The 22,382-nt window shown below is 41.1% G+C and overlaps 2 protein-coding genes across 6 annotated transcripts; one reads left to right on the top strand and one right to left on the bottom strand.

The window, feature by feature from the left end:
• Positions 1–104: 104 nt before the first annotated feature.
• On the bottom strand, positions 105–5,464 carry emp1 (epithelial membrane protein 1). 4 transcript variants are annotated; one of them, XM_005946674.3, is made up of 5 exons: positions 5,300–5,464; positions 3,651–3,741; positions 3,444–3,543; positions 3,067–3,207; positions 105–782 (listed from the first exon to the last, which is right to left on the bottom strand). In XM_005946674.3, the coding sequence occupies exons 2-5, from the start codon at positions 3,723–3,725 to the stop codon at positions 622–624; spliced, it is 477 nt and encodes a 158-aa protein (XP_005946736.1). In that variant the 5' UTR covers positions 3,726–3,741; positions 5,300–5,464; the 3' UTR covers positions 105–621. The 4 variants fall into 4 exon arrangements, with proteins under 4 accessions (XP_005946736.1, XP_005946735.1, XP_005946734.1 ...); XM_005946673.3 differs by lacking the exon at positions 5,300–5,464 and adding an exon at positions 4,597–4,682; XM_005946672.3 differs by lacking the exon at positions 5,300–5,464 and adding an exon at positions 4,535–4,668.
• A 7,050-nt stretch (positions 5,465–12,514) lies between these two features.
• LOC102307000 lies at positions 12,515–22,002 on the top strand. Of its 2 annotated transcripts, none has more exons than XM_005946675.2 (18): positions 12,515–12,982; positions 13,343–13,492; positions 13,700–13,817; positions 13,904–14,087; positions 14,244–14,356; positions 14,450–15,656; positions 16,745–16,869; positions 17,985–18,243; positions 18,489–18,616; positions 18,718–18,814; positions 18,934–19,056; positions 19,347–19,519; positions 19,691–19,788; positions 19,983–20,110; positions 20,331–20,511; positions 20,671–20,815; positions 21,508–21,584; positions 21,957–22,002. In XM_005946675.2, the coding sequence occupies exons 3-17, from the start codon at positions 13,779–13,781 to the stop codon at positions 21,580–21,582; spliced, it is 3,075 nt and encodes a 1,024-aa protein (XP_005946737.1). In that variant the 5' UTR covers positions 12,515–12,982; positions 13,343–13,492; positions 13,700–13,778; the 3' UTR covers positions 21,583–21,584; positions 21,957–22,002. The 2 variants fall into 2 exon arrangements, with proteins under 2 accessions (XP_005946737.1, XP_042069721.1); XM_042213787.1 differs by having other exon boundaries at positions 12,522–12,613.
• The last annotated feature ends 380 nt before the right edge of the window (positions 22,003–22,382 follow it).

Genomic DNA, 22,382 nt, shown 5'->3' with positions numbered 1-22,382 from the left:
CGGAAGTTGTGACCATCTTTTATGCACAGTCTTAGCAGAAGAACTGAAAATGTGAAAACACTGGCTTCAAACCGCCGTCACCTCTGAAGTTAGAGTCTCCCCTTTTTGTACCCAGCCAAAAATGCTCATGTACAGCTCAGTGACTGTTTCACTAAAGCTAAGGTGACCAAAAGTTCACTCAAATCAATCTTGCCATTTTTTTTTTTTAGCACAAAACAACAAACAAAACAACCCAAAGCGATTATAAGCCTTTCTCAAAATGTCACACTATTCCTTTAAAGTACTTATGTCTGAACTACTACTACTATTTAAGACTAAACTGATTTATTAGCTATGTTCTGGTAATATTCCCAATAATTCAGCTCTATGAGGCGTTTTAGTCACATTATTAAAAAGAAAAAACATTATTTTGTTTGTCAGTTTTGCTGAAAAAATGTGTTTCACACTTGTAATGTTAGCATTTGCTCCATATCATTTTATATATATATATATATATATTTTAAAAAGCTGTATAAACAAATGGCTCTCATTAGCATTTGGACATTTTGCTACAGTCGTAGCTTCAGATGGTGTTCATCAATTCTAAAAGAGGAGAACGAGCCCTGCCCTCTGTTTTTCCTCTCACTCTTTCTTCTTACGCAGGATGAAATAGGTGAGCGCTAAGATGAAGGTGAGGACAAACGAGATCCACGCCAGGATGTAGCAGTGTCCGTAACCTCCAGATGTGTCATTGACGTGGAGCTTGGCTGTGTAGATTGAGGCTCCTGTCATTATGCAAAGGCCTGCAAGAGGGAAAATTATTATTACATGCAACCAAGACAAGGCAATCAAGAAGTAATTATTTTTCTATTATAAGATAAAGCTCGTGATGTGACCAGTGCAATCACAAGAAAATGAAAGACATGACACTTCCACCTTGTTAATTTTCCAGTGTTATGAACTCATGACATTCGCACTTTGTGTGAGTTTCTCATGTGCTCGTAGTACTATCACTGATAATGCATAATTAACTTAAAGCATGAAATTTTAATCACTCGGGACCTTTTTTTTCCCTTTTACATCTGACATGGTGGCACAAAAATGACTCGGTTTGTGGTCTTTTTGTTAGGGAGGATTTGCATGAAAATGTTTCTTATCTAAAATAAAAAGCAGCCAATGTCCAATGAAACTTTAAAGAACCTCCAGGAAGCCTGGAGAACTATCGCTTACTTTAAGAAGAAAGCCTGGCTCCTTGGAAGCAAAGCATAGACATGACAGGTGGCTCAGACTTTTGTGAGTGAATACATTTTCTAGATTTTGCTTCTCAAACGTGAAAACATGATGCTTTGTTGCACATTGACGGCAAACAAAAATGTTTGGGGGTGTTGTTGAGAAATCAGCACACCTGAGAATGCTGGAGCAGGTGTGCTGGACAACTTTTTTTTCTAGTGAACCTCATGACATTAACAGAAGCAGCACACTGTTAAATGTGATACTGTTAACTATTTGAAGTGTCAAAATCATTCATTTGTGACACCTAAAAGACTAACGCACTGCTGTGCTGTGGCTGAGATCAGCTTCTACTGATTTTCTACAGATTTCATGTGTCTGAGATGCAAACACGCTCACCTTGCTGATCCATCACAGTTCACTGGTTATTGCAATGTGTGAGGTACACACAGAAAGTGAAGAACTTCTAATCACTGGTTCGCTGTTTTGTACAAACTAATGAGAATTCAAATCCACTGAGTAGTCAAGGGTCTCTCAAACAGTCATATCGAGGGCAGATTCATCTTGTTCAGCACCAAATGAAAGTGTTTGAACTCAGGACTACTGATGATTACACGACAGGGCTGCAGCTACCCATTATTTTAGTAATCTATCTGTCTATTATTATTAATGAGAAAAAACAAATATTCAAAAGAGAAAAATGAACTGTTCATTGATTTTCAGTTTAGAAACTGCAAGAAAATAGCAAGTTTACCTGCAAACATCTCTTAATAAAAACAAACAAAAATAGACCCTTTCCTTGTTTTTACTCGCCATATTAAAATGATATTTTTAAAAGACAACACTTTCTTAATTGCAAAAACAAATAATAACAAGTACAGTAATCTCAAATACATACAAGCTAAACTAGCGCATGAAAATGAAACGGCTTTTACTCTCTCTTCTCAGAAGTCTTTCTTACATTAAGAGCAGGCCAAAAGAGTTCTGGTGGTATTAATATCTCCTTAATGAGGTAGATTTGGTGTGTGTGTGAGTGTCTGCATGCTTAGATGTGGTAGTGAATGCGCAAATATGCCTTTAAGTATTTACGCAAGTATGTGGCGGCTGCTATGAGGAAAAGCAGGCTAATCACCATTTTCAGAACTGAAGCTTTGCCCTGCGCTTCGATGCAACGTTTCGTGCTGCAGAAGACAAACATTACAATGGTGTGGATGTCAATAATGTTAATGTTAATAATAACAATTTAGTATCCAACCTCCAGCCTCAGGTCAGTGTCTCGGAATCTGACTGGCCCACTTAAAATAAATGATATAATTTAATTGACTTATTTATATTTTATATTATGAGATAAATCTTGTTTTTTGCAGATTACATTGATCTAAATCTGCATAATAGTGTTGAAATTAAATGATGTGCACACATCAGGATGTCACTGCTCTGACAGTATTACTCATGTTATCAACACTGGTAACAGGAAAGCCCTGACCACACCTTCCTAATTTGGGTGTCAACCAGTCAGACCACTTCATCCACATCCATGTAGTGAGAAGCCATTATATGACCTTTGTGTGTAAGTCGATTAAACTCTGCCCAGTACTGAAAGAGGAGTGGTGATTGTTGTGAACTGACACAGATAGATAGATGCCTCGCCATGCAATGAGCTCATTGGTCTGTTGAATGGATGAGGCTAAAAATTAGTTTAATTATTTACCAACATCCTTTATGAAGCTTTAAGTTCGAGCGTCATGCTAACTTATTTAGTTAGACAAAAATCACATATGTCAGGTTTGTCAGTCGCACATCCTCCAGAGAAAATCATAAAGTCAGCCAAAAGAAACAAGACTGCAGGTAACTTACAGGCGATTATCTGTAAAATGCCAGTGAAGGTGAACCTCATTCCTTTGGGCAGGGTGAACAGCTGGGCCACAAATACAAACAAGGCAAGGATGGTGAAAACGCAGGCCAGCACTGAAGTGGCCTGCACCGCCTGGAGATAATCTGCAGCAACAAGATAATAAAAAAGTCAACAATAACACAGGCGTGAGGAAATATTCGGCCTTTTCAGTTTTATGTTTGTATTAACACCACTACCTACAGATCTACTCATTTCAGACTGACAATATTTACTGTAAACAGTGTAATACGTGATTTGTTCGTTCATCATCTTTGCCCTTCATTATATAAATAATGGAAAAATCACTAACTTTAACAGGGGGACAATCTGTGGAGTTTACCTTCTGGGTAGCCTTTCAGATTTGTGTAATGCCACACATTGTTTGATAAGTCCCACCTGCCCCACAGGTCAGCTGACACTAAATCGTCGACCCACCAGGCCTGACGACACAAAGGAAAGATTTAAAGTTCATGCAGATATGTTACACATTTTCTAGAAACCGCTGTCAGATCTCCTCCAGTTAATACAGAAAATAACATCATCTTACATTGTCAATGGCGGCCACCAGGAGCAGGATGATGGTGGTTATGTGCAGAACAACGATTGCTGCCAGCATCAACATTATGGCCTTCTGAAAACTGATAATGGGGTGGGGGAAGTGGAAGGAGGCACACCGTTATTTATTTTGCAAGCGCAGACGTATGTAACACGGACTCGTACATGAGGGAGTATTAATTACACACACACACACACACACACACACACACACACACACACACACACACACAGGGAAACTGTGTGAAACAAAGAAATAAAGAAATAACAGTAACAGAGAAGAGAGCCGTTTTATACAAGCCTAGACTTGCCGCAGAAATCATGCAGCCATAAAATTTTTGAATAAAACACAAACACATCTGGTGTCAAACACATCAGTGCTTTCAATCTTTGTCATTACGTTTATTTATTATTTATTATATTTAATCAGCTCAGATTCATTAGCACCAATCGCTGCGCCTGTAAAAGCCCGCAGTTTGCTTTGAGCCTCTTTTTTTTACGTCTTTTGAGCGTTTCCGTCGACAATAAAGGCGCATTTGTTAAGACGGCATTCCCAAACGGATGACACACACAGGGCCCGCACTGTAGTCGATAACTTTAAAAAGAGCGCGATAGTACGACAACAGAAAACAATAATAAGCACAGCATAAACTCACGGACTATTCAACGCTATGTTAGTGAGCCAAATTTCCAGTTGCGCGTCTTTTTAGGACTTTTTTGAGCTCACGGTCAGTCATATTTCTTGCGCTTAAAGTAACTGAAGTTTTTCCTACAGGCTTTAAAAAAACCCACTTCAGCCATCCGTAAGAGGGTTTCACAGAGTGTGCTCCGTAAACCGTCGCCTTTCTACAAGTAAGCAAAGAGCAGAAACGTTACCTGAACGCTCTTTAACGCACCGCGCGGGAGTTATTTGGGAATGTGAAACTCTGTGGACCCACCCAGCTTTGAATTCACAGCACACACATCACCGTGTTTTCCCTCTTCTTCTTTCCCCTCACCAAGCCCCACCCATAACGTTTCTCGAGTGAAAAGTCCCAATGAAATAAACGGTGTCAGGTCGCCTCTTCCTGCAACTCCAGTGTGTGCGTAAAGGCGAGTAAGATCTTCGAAGGATTGCGTATCGTCAGATTCATTTAAAAACGAAACAAACAAATAAACAAATAAACACGCGACAGCTTCACACGCACTATTTTAGTTGCTTCTTTAGTGTTTTACCTGGAAAATGTTTTTAATATAGAAATATCTTCATGCTCTCTGAGCGGCTCACCTGTGTGAGCTGTAGCTTCACTTTTTTTTGTCGCACATGGATACAAAATGCCATTTTGGACACGCTTGCAGAGCAGCCATAGTGTATCCTGGACTTGTTTTCAGGCCACTCACGCGCAATTGCCGCTTCATTGTGTACCTAAATTGACTTCTTCAAAGATGGGACATTAAGAAGCCGTGCATGGAATATCGCAGTGCATTGTGAGCCCCAGGGAGCTCATATTCAATTCAGCAGCAGTTTCACTCTGATGGCTGAGACTTACGTTCAAGCAAGTGAAAAACAGAATTCGTGTTCATGCAGATGCATTTTTGACTGCTACAAACAAATGAAAGTAAGATCGTTCCATTGATAAAAAGATATAAATAGATTCTTACCTGCGCCTCACACGCTATGCACTTTTATGTTTCGTGCGCCACTGCCAGAAAGCAGAAAAAAAACTGCTGAAACATCAGAGGGTCTTAACATATTCATACTGTCCGAAACAATACATGGATAGTTTCTTCACTGAGAGATGTAATTACCTCTCAGTGAAGAAAAGTAAGAAAAAGGTCATGTTACTTGATGTCACACAGACAGATCTCAGTGGGCCGGGCTGTGTCACGGCTTTGGAAAAACTCTGTTTACCCCATAAGCAACCAGCCGGTACAAGGATTTGCACACTTCACACTGTGTTTTGAAAGAAAAAAAAAAAGAAAAAAAGATTTTCCTCAAATGTTCGTCAGAAACAAAGAAGAAAAGATGGATGTTCAAATGTAGACAAACTCCAGCCGAAATAAGAGATGGCTGAAAAATAATCAGCGCCCAGCTCACTTCATTGTGTTTCGAGGCCACATTTTAAGAGAAGTTAGTGCTTCACTCATCCGTAGCACAAGATATTTATATAAAAGTCAGTAATTGCAAGTCATGTGACATGTGTTCACAGTGAAATAGTTGCTGCTGTGCCAGAGCATGTTTAAACTTTTGTTTTCATTATTTATTGTTTCAGTCATCATAAAAAGAAAGTACTCTCCCTGTTAGCTCTACATATCAGGACACAATTGGAAAAAATTATCTTCACCGAGTCTTAAAATTAGGTAAATACAACCTCAGATGAACATATGAAATATTACACCATGTCTCTTGTAAAGCAACCTTTAGCAGCACTATCAGGCCACTCACACACAGTTTCTCAGTCTCTTACATCATTGTGGAGGAATTTTATCCCAGCGTTTTTACAGCTTTGCTTCAGCTTACTGAGGTTTGCTAACATTAGTTTATGTGCAGCTCTCTTAAGGTCCCATCACAACTGTTCAGTCAGGTTGTGGTCTGGACCACAAAAACCATTGCAACACCTTGATCTTTTTCTTCCAACCTGCTGTAGTTTTGCTGCTGTGCTTGAGATCATTGTATTTTTGCATGTCCCACAAGCTATGCTTGTCTTTAAAATCCTTTGCTTTACAGAGGAGCACATGGTTGAGTCAGAGACTGTAAGGTACCCAGGTCCGGTGGCTGAAAAATAAACCCAAATCCTCAGCCCTCCACCACCGTGCTTGACAGATGGTACGAAGAGTTTGTGCTGATATCCTGTTTGACTTTCACTAGACATGGCACTGTGCACTGTGGCCGAACATGTCCACTTTGGTCTCATCTTTGCAAACGTGTTCTTTTAAGACAGAAGACGTGTTGTAGCCCTCTCAAATAAATTCATACTGTCTGAGTCTTTTTCTGATTAACTGTCATTATATACTAACTGAGGCCTGTAGAGTCTGAGGTGTAGTTCTTCGGTCATTCCACCTCAAATCAACACAGGCCTTTTGCTGATGAAGCTAAAATGTGACAGAAATCGTTGTAATTCTGGACATAAAATCTTTATGCAAATCACAGATGGTCAAGCAGAAAATGCTCTAAATGTTGTCTGATTGGTGATGGACTGACCCTCTTGAGGGTTTTAATGGTAACCTCTCTGCTTTTAAGATTAGGCTTAAACATAGATTAAGCATATAGTTATGGCTACATCAGAATGAAATGTATCTTAGTTTCACTGCAATACGCTTAAGCTGCTGGGGCCTTCCCATGATGCACTATTTCTTCTTCACTCACCTTTTTACACTCACTATGTGTTTATACCTCTCTGCATTTAATTAGTGTAGATGCTGATCATCCACAGTGTTGAGATCCAAATCTTTATTATTAGTTATTATTTATCTCTGAATCTCTTCCACAATGTATCTTTGTCCTGTCCTGCCGCACCCCTCTGAGTCTGGTTCTGCTGGATGTTTCTTCCTGTTAAAAGGGAGTTTTTCCTTCCAACTGTCGCCAAAACACTTGCTCAAAGGGGTTCATATGCTTGTTGGGATTTTCTCTGTATTATTGCAGGGTCTTTACCTTACAGTATAAAGCGCCTTGAGACAACTGTTGTTGTAATTTGGTGCTATATAAATAAAATTGAATTGAATTAAATTCCTCTACACATTTCTGCAAACTCAGCCTTTCATGGGGAGGAGGGGGTCTTAAGTGAATTCCTAGTTCATTTCTGGTGTTTTAACTCATGAATTCTTAGTTTTCAGAAAGTGTTTTTAGTTTAGTAACACTGTGATACTATGGGCCACAAAATACAAAATACCATATGAGTGCAATCTCCAAATAGTGATCATACTCAAAAGTGTGGTTAATTTTACAGGTGATTTACAAAAGTTGTGCTGTTTTCTAAGGATAGGAGGCATCAGGTCATTTCAATATAAAGTGCAAAAAAATAAGACGTGCCCTTTTTTGTGTTGAATATCGGCGCAACTAGCAGCAAATTGCATGTCACGATCTATTAGTAAATCAGTTTGTGTATTTAATTCAAACATTTTCTTCCCTATATTTTGTGCCTTGAGAAAGGAATTCCCAGAAAGAGACCCAGAGTGTGATGCCAGCAAACAGTGATGAGGTTAAAGCAAAGGTAGGGTTAAAACAAAGTGAGAGAAAATATGCAGAAATGCCAAAATGTCAATATAAAATAATAAATACCAACAAAAAGAATAAACTCAATAAAAGAAATAACAGTAACAAACAATAAAAAGATAATTGAAAATGATAAAAGGACAATAAAAGACAACTGCACATAAAAGGACATTTTTGTGTCTATGTCAGAGTGTTTTATTAAGCCATTTAAAGAAAATTACTCTGTTCTGCAAGTCTCATCTCTTCAGCAAAGTTGTTCCAAAGCTGAACAGCCCTGATGACAAACGCACAGACAGCTTTAGATTTAAGCTTCAGCGTGATGATCTAAGGCTGCCAGGGGGTTTGCAATCCCAAATGACATTACGGGGTTGTGCTTTAAAACTGGCCAGTAAAATGCAGAAATCAATAAATCAATTCTAAACCGTACAGGAAGCCAGTGGAGAGAAGCCCAGACTGGGGTTATGTTTTGCTCTTTGCTAATGCTGGTAAGAAAGCAGCTGCTTTCTGAAGCAGCCGGGACTGAGATAGGCAGTCATTACCCCAGAGACACAGACACGCAGTAAAATACCAAAAATACTGAGGTACTGACATTCAAATCCTGGGTATTTTCAGGTAGTTTAATGAGGCACGCAGTGGCCTGAGCTTCCATCAGAAATGCAATTTATATAATATACACATAAACCTTTTCTGACCTTTATGAACTCGTGATAGATCGCCGATAGATTTAGTTTTCCTCCGAAACGCAAGCCTTTGTTAAATAAGAAAACAAAAGGGTAGGAGTAACGCAGAGAATAAATGTCAGTGATGAATATTAATAACGCCTTATGTTAACATACATGAGGCTTCAGTTATAGACAAACTGTCATACTTGAACCTCAGAAACTGTCATATTCTAAACTGACATTGTCAGATAGCTCTGCTTGTCGGCTCTGGTCAAATAGAACCGCGTAATTAAGGGATTACTTGTCAGACAGTGCACATCTAGAAAAGCTTTTCATCATCTGTCTTGGGTTAAAGCAAGCTTAAGCGGTTATGGATTTTCCCATTTTCACATAAATAGCTTTATAAATTAACGTTTCTATCTGGATGTGAAGTTTGTTTGCCTGGCAGGCCCCTTATCTCCCCTCGGGCTCTGGTAGCTCACTAAAGACCAGACTCAGGTCGAGACTGAGGAACTTCTGGTGTTAGTGCTACAACGGTGGCTTTATCCTGCAGGAGGCGGGATGAAGACAGATACAGTAATTGCTTCCTTTGCTCTTTCACTTATTCCCTCATTTGTTGACAGTATAGATTCAGTCCGTATGAGCAGCCTAACCCGGACAGTTTACACAGTTCAGTGTTGAAAGTTGAGAATGTACAGTAGAGCAGGAGGGGGGATATATTTTTGTGCAGTTTAGCACGGAGCTCCACTTAATTACTTCAGCCTTGAGCCAGAGTGAACATGTGTGCCAAATCTGATGAAACCTTTTCATGGAGGGGGAACTTGGATACATAGACTCACTTTAAGTATTCCTTCCTAACACCGGGTTGGACCTCCTTTCGAGCCTTAATTCTTCCTTGCATAGATTCAACAAGCTGCTGGAATCCTCTGAGATTTGTACCCATATTGACACAATAGTATCACTATTATTTGGATGCTGGATGCTGCACATCCACGATGTTTCACCACATCTCACTGGATGGGATCGGGTGACAGTGGTGGAAATTTGAGTATGTAACCTTTTTTTCCCCCCTATTTTATTTTAGTGTAAAGCACTTTGGATTTTTTAAAACTGGAAGTGTTTTTCAAATCTTCTGTTGTTCAATTTTGGTGAGCCCGTGTGAATGTAGCCTCAGTTTGCTGTTCTGGGCCAACACTAGTGGCAGCCAGTCTGGTCTTCTGCTGCTGAAGCTCATCTGCTTCAAGGGTCAACGTGTTGTGGATTCAGAGATGGCCTTTGTGCTTGCTGTGGTTGAAATGAGTGGTTATTTGAGTTACTGCAGTACGGCCAGTCTCCTCTGACCTCTGATGGGATTATCATCCACAGAACTGAACTGCATGCCTACATGCATTGAGTTCCTGCTATGTGATTGATTGATCGGGTATTTGTGTCAACCAGTAACCACCTTTTTTTAAGGTATCCTTAATAAAGTGGTCAGTGAGTTTTTATAGATGTACATATGTCTGATTAGGTGAAAATCCAAAAAACATAATAAAACAATACAAAGCCAAGCCTATAAGCATCCCTAGGCCCATTCCTGTTTACTGTGAGGAGCTCAGAACAAAGAGGAGAGACCTGTAGGCATCTTCTGTTCAAATACATTTGTAATGATCGGGCAGAGATATTGATCAGCCTTGCAACACATTCACTTAGCCAGCAGTTTATTTGCCAGCTTTACTTCCTGTGTTTGGCTGCAGCTGCTGTATTACTTATTTAAATTCATCATATTTGTTCATGATTGTGGCTGCTGATCAGGCCAGAGCGTATAACTGTCAGATCCGTCCCGCAGTGCTAGACAGCAGCTCCAGAGTGAAGTGGACAAACACAATCCAGCATCCTCCTTATTTGGTCAGAGAGGATGCTCTTTATGTGAATGTGCAGATGCTTTAAGCACTGTTGTGTGAGCACTTGATTGCAGTTAACCATATATAATATAATAACTGGGATAGGCTCTGCCCCTTTGTGACCTTGAACTGGATAAGAGGAAGAAAATGGCTATATAGAGGGATGCATGAATTTTGCCAGATCAAGCAATCAGTGATTACAGTTTTGGTGAAGAAATGAAATATTTTTGGATTCTGAACTGACGGTGATAGATCAGGATGGCATTTTTACTTTTTGACATTTAGCTGACAATTTCATTGACAAAATAATCACCAGAATTATAATAATAATGATCAGCTGAAGCTGTAAATACATGACAGACACACAGTTGAAATGCCATTCAACCCAAATGTCTCCTTTGAAGTGAATACATTTCTCACAGGCTCTGTGTTACATAACCTTTTGCAATGGCGTCTGGGTGATAATAGAGCTAATAGTGTAGGCCTCTGTTTTTATTGTAGTGCTGCTGAGATGAAAATCATTTGAGAGCTATATTATTGTCAGAGGGTGTGGGAATGAACTCGGAGAAGCATTTTCTCCTGGCAGTAAGTCTGAATAGATGTCAAAACCATTACATCTGACCCCTGACGGTTCGTCATATCCTCACAGTAAATGTTGAGTGGGTGCGGAGCAGCGCTGGTTCCCATTTTATGCCACTTCTGACTCAGTGGAGTTTTCTATTCCTGTCACAACATGTGGGCCTCTGCAGAGTGTGCAGTCTAACATCCATTGTGCAGTGGGTGTCCAGTGAAAGGGTATTATGCAGAAGTAGCTGCTTCTAGTTTAAAATCCCAAGGAATCGATGCGAGCTCATCTTTATCTTTTACTGGGGTGTATTTTGGGGAAAACTTTGAACTGTTAGTCTTTTCAATTATGTCTGTGAATAAAGGTTATTACAATCATTTGTCTGCTGTTTTCTTGGTTAATCAGTTTATTTTTTTGGCCTTAAAAATATCTCAGTTTTATGGAGAAGGTCACGTTTTTCTAAAGCCCCATTTAATGTCCTCCAGTGTTGGTGCACAGCTCATAAAGTCTTCTATTTGCTATCTTAGCAGACCAATAAAAGCCTCCGCCTCTTCCCCTCCAACTAAAACACTGATGTGATGAAATAGTTGCAACACCCATCTTCCCACATCAAATCACTTTGCTCTTCTTAGACCAGTCTCCTCAGCTCCCTGCAGTACTGTCGCGGCACAGGGCGTCCAATCTATTATCAAAGCCATTTAACTTTAGGATTAAGCCCCGTCCTCAAGCAGCGGCACAACAGCCAAGGAATATTCCACCATTATCACGCTCCCATGAATCTCCTCCTCGTGTCCTAACACCTCGCGACTCTCTTCGCCGAATCATGTAAATATGGAATAAGGAATAAAAATGCTGAGGGACTTCCAGTCGCCCTGTCTGCCTCCTCCTTGTTGACAGATTTTAAGTTGGGTACCTTAAAATTCCTGGAGTGCTGAGAAAATAACTTGAAATTTGACTTATAGATGTCAGAAAGTTTTAATTTATTTATCTTTTCTTCCTCAGTGACTGAAGCAAGCTTCCATATCTGTCAGACCATGAACACTGCAACTCAGAAAACAGTATTATTAAAAAAACAAACAAACAAAAACCCCCATAGTTACAAGTCCGCAAGAAACAAAACATTTCACAATAATATTTCATCAATTCGAATTTTAAAGTAAAAATCAACTACTTTGATAATTAGGTAATATTTTAAGTTTGTATTTAATTTCATAAAAAAATTACAAAATACTGAGCTTCCAAAATGTTCTGATGTCTTTGAGTTTCAGGAATTGTTAGACATGACGTTAAAAATACATATTTAAATATCCCAGTATGACGTCAACATACTGCAGTTGATGTATATGCTAGGGATAGCAGACAAATTACCTAACATACTAAAACTGATGGACCATATAATATAACCTTAAAACAATAACAGCCAGACTCACCCAGAGACTTGCAAACATATTCATTCTGGTGCTAACGTTATCAAATTTCCCATCAAGCTTTTCGCTCGACAGCCTCTCTCGCTCTCTCTCTGTGCAGGCTTTTTAATTGGCTCGTGCTTGATGACTTAATTGGTCACCTTCGCGTTCAGGTGAGGCCCTCTGCGCGCACGCGGGCAAGAAGCGTCCATTCCGGCGATGTCTTGCAAACAGAAAAGAGGAAAAAGTATATTTTTATTTGTGGCAACTGTTTATTTTTACATGTTTCAGCTGTGTTGTTCAGTAAGTTTAGGACAGTGGGAGGATGGTTTTACAGCTACAGAAGGGAAGAGGATTAAACAGGACAAAACTCCAGCTAGGCAGCACACCGGGACAGGATATGGTGATCTGCGCGAATCTAACGAACAGAGACTTCACAAGCTTCAACTTCAGCCTGGATCTGGAGAGCCACACCCACATCTTAGTGCACAAGACCTTAAGAAGTCAGACGTCAAATTTGTGCCCGAGAGTTTGTCTTGGAATATTGGGAATGTTAGCGTGAAACCAAAGTCCTCGACTCCAGAGTCTTTACATGGACATCAAGCAGATTTTACAGGTTAACCTCAAACTCTCATATGTTATTCACAGGTGGTTTATGTGGTGAGTAAAGGCTGGCGTTTATTAAGCCTTTAGTTGCTTCAGTAGGAATTCCTTTGAGTCAGTTTGGGTCGGGTATAGTAAGGATACCCATATAGCTGCAGCACACCTGAAAACTAAACTGTGAGCGACTTGCATTCTGGGAAATGTAGGGCGCAGCCAGCATGAAGGATAAAACAGTCACTTCTGCTTCTGCTACACATTTCTATCATTAACAAACAATACCCAGCACATCTAATGACTGCTATGCCAAACTGGGTGGGTAATTTAAAGACAAGAACTACATCTTTGATGTGTATTTGGCTTTTTAATCCTCTAGGTTTTCAGGGGGAGGTTTTGGGCCTATCCTCTGAGTCCAGTACACATTTTTCTGAGTGGCAGGCTATGAGTCCTCTGGTGGAGTGTGATGATGATGTCATGGTCTTCACTGCCTCCGGTCAAGGATTTACACACCTGTCAGTGGACAGAGGTAAGTTGGTGTTGTTGGAAGACATGTCTTGTGTGTTTTTGTTTTGGGGTTTTTTTTTTTTTTTTTTTTTTTTTGCGCCATTATACCATTATATTCAGAGGGAGGGCTCACCATATGTGATTTCAATATATTAAGAAATTAAAAAAAAAAACCCCCCCCCCCCCCCCCCCCCCCCCCCCCCGTCTTTTACACTTTTTGTTTCTACAGTGGAACCTCTCCGATCTCGGTGTTTCAGTTGCCTCCATACTGTGGTTACACTCTAAGGACATCGTGGAGTGACCTTGAGATGATGGTGCCATACGACGCCTGTTACATCACCCAGGAGGTACCAGCAGCAGCGTTTGACACCCATCATAGTCTCTCGTGGTCTGTGTTAACTGCCCCTGACTTTGTCGTGCTGCTTTCTGTCAGAATAACAGTTACATGCTGCCCCTGCTGTGGTGGGGCACCCCGCTGAAGCTCTCCTGCCCAATTCGGATATCCACTCCTACACCCTCGTTCCCTCTTTCACCACCCTCAGTCTTCTGCTCCTCCTTTGGCATGGCAGTGCAGATACATGCACAGGAGAAGGATATACCTGCATTGGGAGTGAAAGGTTTTTTGTTTTGTGTATTTTATGTAAAGTTAGGAGATAGCTTAATGCTTCTGGTCTTGAAGAATAGTGGAAATTTATGCAATTTTTAAACACTGGTGGTTTTAATTGTCAATTGAGTTAAAAAAACAAAACAAAAGTATGTTCAATGTCTTGCAGTGAATGGAGCTTTGCATCCATTTGTATCTGAACAGTGTGCGTACTATATCGACTCCCAGTCTGAGGAGCATACTTTGTTCATCTACTCCAGTGCTCCTTGTTTCACCAGTAGAGTAAGTTTTCCTATTTTAACTGGATTACCAGACTGTTTGCTTGCAATAATATCTGCAACACTTCTTTTAATTTTTTTTTCCCCCCCCCCACAGGATGGTCTCCAGCTTGAGCTTGTGTTTGGTGATAATGAATACATTCTCTCCTGCCCAGTCACTTCTTGGTTCCCCTATGCACCCTCTACACCTTGGTCTCCACCTTTGTCTCCCGACAACCCTCAGTATCCCAACATCCCAGATCCCGTTGGACCTTCCCCTCCTCCACCTCCAACCCCAGAACACGGAAAATTTCCGGGCTATCCTGACTACAGCTATCCTGGTCTCCAGTTCCCCCAGCTGCCCCAGTTCCTCCAGCTCTACCCTCCTGGGCCACAAGCCAAAGAGCCACCTCAGCCCACCGGTGACAGTCCTCCCAGTTACCAGCCCAATTTTCCTGGGAAGTCACCTTATTCTTTTGGCTCCTTGAAATATCCACCTTCTCACTACCGTTCTCCAGTCATGGTGCTGGCCAGGCCTGATCCCAATCCTCGTCCACTTGAAAATGGACAGTCTCCACATCAAGTGCCTAATTTACCTCCTCAGTATCTATTTGATTACTCCCATATGTCATTCTACTACCCAACAGTGACACCAGCTACAACCACACCACCTCAAACCACCACTACTACTGTTCCTCCACTTACAAAACCAGCCAAACCTCCATCACATCCTCTTTACCCTCAGTACTATCTTCAGATGCCTTACTATCCTGAACCAGTAAACCAGCCACATGTTCCTCTGCCTCCTGGTCCACAATATCCTCCTTCATCTCAGTCTAAACAGCCTATAGGTCCTCCAGCTTCTTCTTACAGCTCCTATTATGGTTATTGGCCAGTGTCCTACCAAAAACCTTCTGCTGCTCCACTTGACCCTATTAAAACCAGGGCTTACAACTTTCTCTCAAATCTGTTTTACCTACAACCAGCTGAATCTCCAACACCTGCCAATGAGGAACCTCAGAAACCAGTTCCACAAGAGATCTGTCTGCCTCACAGTCACACAATATGTAGCTCTTATCCTTACCATGTTTATCATACTCTCTACCCACCACACTACATTCCACCCCACCCCCCTCTGCCTCGGTATCCAGAGATTCAACCACCTGCGACGACACCAAAGCCTTCCACCACCACTACTACTCCCCCCACCACAAGCTCTACAACCCCAGCTGGGCCCTCTCCATGGACTCCTAATCTCCAGTGTATGACTGGGAGGATGGTTGCTTTCTTGCCTTTTACTCACCCAGACTCTATACAAGTCAAAGGTTGGTGTTTGTCCAAACATAAGAGCTCTTTGTGTTGGCAAGTAGTTAGATAAACAGACTAGCTGTGACACTTTATATTATTTTACTGCCAGCTGCCTCGGTTAAAGAAGAAATCCTTAGTCAGGTATATTTGTGATTTGAGGTGCTGCTGAAGAAATCACAGCAACATATACTTAATATTTGACATGTGTGTTTTTTTTTTTTGTTTTTTTTTGTTTTTTAAACCATAACTCTAACTCATAAGTATTTAACTAGGTGTCATGTTTGCTGCATTAGACATACAAATTGTGCAATTACTTAGTTAAGGGGGGGAAAAAAAACCCAGTGATGTATCCCATGGTGGTGGTCAGAGGGCCCGGTGGCGCCAGTGTCCGGCAGCCTCGCCTCTATCAGTGCGCCCCACTGACTGTGGGCTGTGGCTACAATGTAGCTTGCCATCGTGTGTGTGTGTGTGTGTGTGTGTGAGACTAAATGTAGTGTAAAGCGCTTTGGGGTCCTTAGGGACTAAGTAAAGCGCTATACAAATACAGGTCATTTACCATGTAGAAGTCTCAAACTTACTAAAACTCATGTACCAAAGATGAAACTTACAATGGCTTTAAAGAATTTATTTATTTTTTTCCCTCAAAGATTTAGTTTTTTCTAGTGGAAGGTTCGACACAATTTGTCTTCATCACTTTTTGTGGAGGCAGGGGTGCACTGACTCAAGTATAATTTCCTGTGGAAATTAATTTCTAACCAGGCTCTGACCTGTTTAAATGTTTTAACATTTAAACCCTTCAAACACGGTGAAACATTGTTTGTTTAGCTTCCGTATTTTTTTATTGTTGCATTCATAATTAGTTATAGTAAGGTAAGAATTTAGTATCTGACTTTCAGAAAGAACAAGCTGGTTTGTTTATTTTTGTCACCAGAGACATTGGAGAAAACCATGGTCTTAAAATAAGTGTGCATTTACGTCTGAAATAACATAGCTTTTCCCAGATGAGCTTAGAAACGCTGTCAGTATGTTTGAATCAGGTTTTACTTTCAAGATGAAAAATGTATGTAATCTGCAGTTATCTAACTAATATTGGTTCCTACTCCAGACCAAACAAACATCTGGACTTTCGTCTCCAGTGTGGCTCCATTCTGTGGGTACATGCTACAGATGACTGAGGGCTTTGGGGTAATTCTCCACTCTCCTCTGCCTGCCTGCCACAGCTACTTACAGGTGGGATCAGTGCGTTTAGTCTGCCATTTTTGTGTTTGTTGTGGGGTTTTTTTTGCATTGTTGCTTTAACTTTGTGTTTTGTAATGGGAGCATAGCACACTGATTCCCAAAATGCCAACTGTGTGCATTATTGAAAATGTCTAACTTGGAAAATAAGGCAGCCGTTGTATGTCTTTTAATCGCGTAATGTTGCTGATGATGCAATGTCCAACTTCAGGCGTGTAGTCATTGAATTGGAATGAGACGTCGACATCGGTCACACAACTTTAGAACCACCTCCTGAAATGTTGTGTAGGTTCAAGTTATCCATCAAAGCAGTTCTGACTTGTTATGGCATTGACACCTGACCTCTATCTGCTCAGATTGTAATGGTGTTTAGGTGGGTGTTGTCATACTAATGAGCCAAAAGGATGCCAGGTTCCAGCAGGTTAAAGAGAACACAGCATTGTAATGACATGATCAACGATCGATGTTTCCTTCACCTGTCAGTGGTTTTGTTCTTGTGGACGATTGTTTTGGATATGCAGGATAAAATGGCACATGCATTAAAAACAAGGCAGCTCAAAGGGAATCCTTGAGTACTGTGATATTCAGTGGTATCACAATGACAGACTGACAGGAAAATTATTCAAGTGTTGGTTAAACTGTTAATTTCTGAGTCTGTTGCCTGGTTGCTTTCCATTTTTCTTTTGTCTGTTAAATTTTCATTACTCTATGAATAAATGGATGGGGGGGAACAAATGCACAGATGAACTGCAGTCCTCTACAGCAACATGGCAAGATATAAAGCTATTTTGAATTGCTGATGATGGCAGTTTGCACCATTTGTGTTGTCACTACAGCAAGTCCTGCTTGCATATAGAACACAGCCGGGCAGTTCTTCCTAGTCAGCAGTGCATATTTATGATTAATCCCATATGGACTATGCAGCACTGGTTCTGCATGCATCGGTGTTGGGTGGAGTTATTTATTTAAAAAAAAAAAAAAAAAAAATGTTCTCTGCAACCCAACTGCTGAACTGTTTTGTGACCTCCACTGGCAGACTTTATTTTTGAATACAAGCGCTTGAAACCATGCGTGGTTGCTCTTATTGATTTTGATTTCTCTTGCTGTAGACTCCCACGACCATTTCCTTACCTCTACGGTTTTGGGACTTCTCCATGGCACAGTACAGGACTGTGGACCTGGAGTGCCCATTTCAAAGCCCCTCTGACAATCCTGCTACAGATGCCCCACTACCCACACCAACCCCACCAAGCACCACCAAGGATGGGATCGGCCCGTCTGCTGTTCCAAAGCCTAAAATCTTCTGCTCTTCTCATGAGATGACTGTGGAGCTCCCCTCTGGTCCCATTTCAGAAATAGTTGTTAAAGGTGTGTGCGTCTGTGTGGTGGTGTATGCGTTCCAGGTGCATATGTTTGCCATCATCTCTGCATGAGTTGAATACTACATGGTTCAGGGGCTTTGGTTTACTGTGAGTGGGAGTGGCAGACTTGGTCTTTGTTTTGACTGGGGAGTGCTTAAACGGAGCCCCTTACGCCTGCTGAGATCTATAATTGTGCCGCTTTAAAGTGCACACAAAAATAACTTGTTGTGCGTTTCCAAATGTATTTTTCAGACATCAAGGGGAACCAGATGAACCTCAAGGATGCCCCAAAGCAATGTGGGTACTCTGCAAGCAAAGGCAAAGATGGCAAAATCCATTTGAATCTACAGTTGCACTCACGCTGCCACATGAGTGTGCAGGCAAGTATTGACTTGGATTTCACACTGAGCATATGACCTTTTTGTATAATTGACTATTTTATGTGCCTATTAACTCTGGTATAAACATTTTTCTCTAAAAGGGTACACTATACATCATCACTGTCATCTACATGACAGTAAATGGCAAAAAGGAGTCTCAGTTTTCCTGTCCGGTTACCATCTCGGGGCCCAGGCAAGGTAGATAGACTTAATATTTACTCCTCTGAAAGGCTGTTCAATTTGCCAAAGGTTGTTTTCTCCTGGCCATTCAGAGTTATTTTAACTGTGTGGCTGACATTTGTCGTGCTGTCCCTCAGAGTGCAACCTTCCTCACGAACAGCGTCTCCCCTGTGGATCCAGCTCTCTATCCCAGACACAGTGCCTCTCCATGGGCTGCTGCTTCAACAAGCACCCCCCTGCCTGCTACTACCCCATGGATGGTGAGCTGCAGTCTGCGTCCCCACTGGCTTTTTCACACCACTTAGCTGAGTACATTTGAGATGTTTTGGGTGCAGAAATGTAAGCGCTACAGCTGCTGGATGTGTGAAGAGGGATATTCAGGGCCAGCGCAGCATGATTCAAGCTGGCAGTGACACAAAATGTGAAAAGGGTATAAGATACCTTGGGTCTCATTATCAATTGCCTCCTGAGATTTCTGACCTTTGGTTCATCTGACCTTTACATAACTGTGCATGTGTATCTGTGTTTGTCTTTCTGCATCCCCCTCCAGAGTGCACTATTGACCGCCACTTTGTCTTCTCTGTGCCTGCCTCCATCACGGAGCCCCCTCTTTCCCCTGCCCTGCTTGTCGCTGCCGGCAACTTCACCTGCAGACCTCAGAAAGTGACTTCTGACTACGCCTTGTTTAAGATCCCGATGGATGGTTGTGGGACACGCAGAGTGGTGAGATTTGACCAGTGCACACATTTACTTCAAATATTTAGTGTTTCCTATAGTTACTCGAGTGCTGATTTAATGAGTCTATAGCTAATTGGAGAAAATAATGAAAAGTCCAGTTGTATTCCATGATTCCCTTGGTTTGCATTAAGAAATTCCTTTTCCCCGTCCTAACAGATGTTGGGGGAAACTGTTGTCTATATGGTAGAAGTCATCAACATGGTTCAGGCAATCAGCCTCAACTATGGCACTATCACAAGAGATTCTCCTGTCAGGTCAGACCCATATTTACCTTTAATATGCCCACAGTGTTCACAGAAAGCTTCTGTCATGTCACTGAAGGATGGAGTGAATAACTCCATGATGGACAGTTTGGTGGATGAATAACATGCAACAAAGATGAAGAAATGACAATAAATGATTAAACTGTCTAAATATTATTTATCACATCTTCTGTCTTAATTCTCAGGCTGCTGGTGGAGTGCAGGTACATGCCAGGAACAGTTCTGACTGTGAGCTACATAGTTAAAACTCCCACCCTCGGTCCTGAAATTCAGTCCTATGGGGCATTTGGAGTTCAGCTAAGGATTGCTGAAGGTAAATTGTACTAATTTCAAGACAAAATGCTTTTTAATATCAAATAACCATTCAACACTGGTTGGGATGGATTGGAAAAATAATTGAATAACAAACAATTGTGGGGAAATTAAATATTTAGGCAGCGTATGAATATCTTAAACTGCATCCAGTTCAGCTTTGAGATCTTGTGCTTGCTTATGAAAGAGTGAAATGCTATTCCTATATACCTACACGGCAGATGACCAGTACAAAAGGTACTACCCACAGTATCACCAGCCCTTGAAGATGATGCTGGGGAAGCCTCTCAATCTGGAAGTGCGGCTCCTCAACTCTCCGGATCCCACTTTAGTTCTGCTGGTACACTTCTGCGTGGCCTACCCCCGCTCTGGAAAAGCTGTGTGGGTGCTGCTGTACAATGGGTAGGTTTAAAAATGTGAAAAGAACATAGGAGGGGGAAAAACTGAGCTCGTAGGAGGAGGAGAGGTCTGTAGGAGTATCAAAACTTTCTTCTCACAAATATTTGATTTTTACATGGAAAGTAAAACGTGTTATCACATTGGCTCTCATCTATTCCACAGATGTCCCAACCCTTTGGACCCAGCACCGCCACAGGCTGTTCCATCGCATCCTCAGCCACTTTCTCCTGATGCTCAGACCCGCCGCTTCACCATCACAACCTTCCAGTTCCTTCCTGATGGTGAGTTTAAGGATCTGGATGAAGAGGTAAGCAGGAACACAGCCACTTGAGTTCTGCATATAATGGTTTTGGGCTACTCTATAGGCATGTAAATACTTCTGTAGGCCTAGGATTGTTTGTTAAATTGGGATATGACTTTTTTTTTGATGCCATGGCTTTGCAAAAATACACCTTTCTGTTAGCTCAAAGCTTACAGAGACACAGACCTGCATGTTAAAATCAAACTTGAAATGATAAACATGATTTCATAATGTCCTGTGACATAACAGTTGACATGTATACATGTACAACATTTGTTCTGGATACACTTATTGGGTATAAACTGTTTTAACACATGTTTAAAAATTACAAGTGTGACTCCTTGCAAGGAAACTGTAAAGACATGAGGGGTGACTCGGGACTCTTGCACAGTACAGTATCCAGGCTTCCTGTCTTAATTTGGTTAAAATGTGAACAAATGTGTGCTTGTAGACTCTCTATTAGTGCCAGTTCAGATGAGTTATCTTTTCATCTAGTGGAAACGTGTTGTCTGAAGACGATTTGTGGCTATATCTCTAAATCTCTTAGGCAGCATTCCTAATGAGATGTGGAGGAGCCATTTTGTAAGCTGCAAATTCTGGCCCCATCTCAATTGCCAGCAGCTGTTTGTAATATTACGCTGCACACTCTGGAGACTGGACACAACATTAAATCCTGCTCTACTTTTCTTCCCTCTCAGATCTACTTCATGTGTTCGACTGAAATCTGCTCACCACGTGATGGTCCTTGTGTTGAAGGATGCTTTGGCCAGTGACGGTGAGGATAATTAGCGCTCTGTCCTCAAATCACCCAGCACACTCTTGTGAACTCGGGTGGATCGCAACAAAACTGCCATGAATGAACTCCTTCACAAGCCGCCTACTCTCCGAGAACAGCCAGAGAGCCAGTAGTTGCTACAGTTCCATATGACAGCAGGACAATGTTTTAGTAATGAGGACAGTTTTGAATTATTAATTCAGACGGAGCCATTTCCTGTTTTTTTTCAGTTACACCACAGTAAATGCATGAAATTAGCCAAGATGATTGTCTGACTAGTAAAACAGCTGTGTTTACGTCTTGTTTATATACTTCAAAGTTAATTTCTTAACCATTTCTTTGACCTTTTTTTTTTCCCCTTTTCTTTTTCAGGCCTCAGCCATCACTCTTAACTACCAATAAAAGCTCTCAAGTAGCATGTGTGGTTGGTGTTTTTTTTTTTTTTAATTAATTTTAAACTGACAGCCTTTTACAGTAGGAAGTGGCAGTACATCAAAAAAAGTGGGAGGCAACTTTGTGTGGACATGCTATCATTGTGGAGTAGACTGAGCCCACATGGGTCTGCCTTGCTTTGTTAAAGTTTATGTGGAACATACTGTAGGTTTTATGTGCATGTTTAGAGCAGGATGACTGGAGGCTATGCACGAAGAATGAGGTAGAAACCTCAGCGTGGACAGAAATGACATGCTTGACCTCATTACACAGTATCCAATCCAATTTTATTTATAAAGCACTTTAAAATACCCAGCACAGGAACAAAGTGCTGTACAGAAAATAAGTTAAAATAACAGAAAACAG

Source organism: Haplochromis burtoni, unplaced genomic scaffold (assembly GCF_018398535.1).
Source record: "Haplochromis burtoni strain Fernald_Lab_line unplaced genomic scaffold, NCSU_Asbu1 Contig_481, whole genome shotgun sequence".
Classification (NCBI taxonomy): domain Eukaryota; kingdom Metazoa; phylum Chordata; class Actinopteri; order Cichliformes; family Cichlidae; genus Haplochromis; species Haplochromis burtoni.
Note: the sequence above shows the minus strand (reverse complement) of the source record. Positions and strands in the feature narration are given on the sequence as shown.

Coding starts and splice junctions, on each gene's coding strand:
- LOC102307000 (XM_005946675.2), top strand. CDS start 13,779: ATGATGGTGCCATACGACGCCTGTTACATCACCCAGGAG. Junction 18,815..18,933: donor CATCTCGGGGCCCAGGCAAG/GTAGATAGACTT, acceptor GCTGTCCCTCAG/AGTGCAACCTTCCTCACGAA. Junction 20,816..21,507: donor TTAAGGATCTGGATGAAGAG/GTAAGCAGGAAC, acceptor CTTCCCTCTCAG/ATCTACTTCATGTGTTCGAC.
- emp1 (XM_005946674.3), bottom strand. CDS start 3,725: ATGTTGATGCTGGCAGCAATCGTTGTTCTGCACATAACCACCATCATC. Junction 3,544..3,650: donor TGGTGGCCGCCATTGACAAT/GTAAGATGATGT, acceptor TTGTGTCGTCAG/GCCTGGTGGGTCGACGATTT. Junction 3,208..3,443: donor TCTGAAAGGCTACCCAGAAG/GTAAACTCCACA, acceptor TTGTTGCTGCAG/ATTATCTCCAGGCGGTGCAG.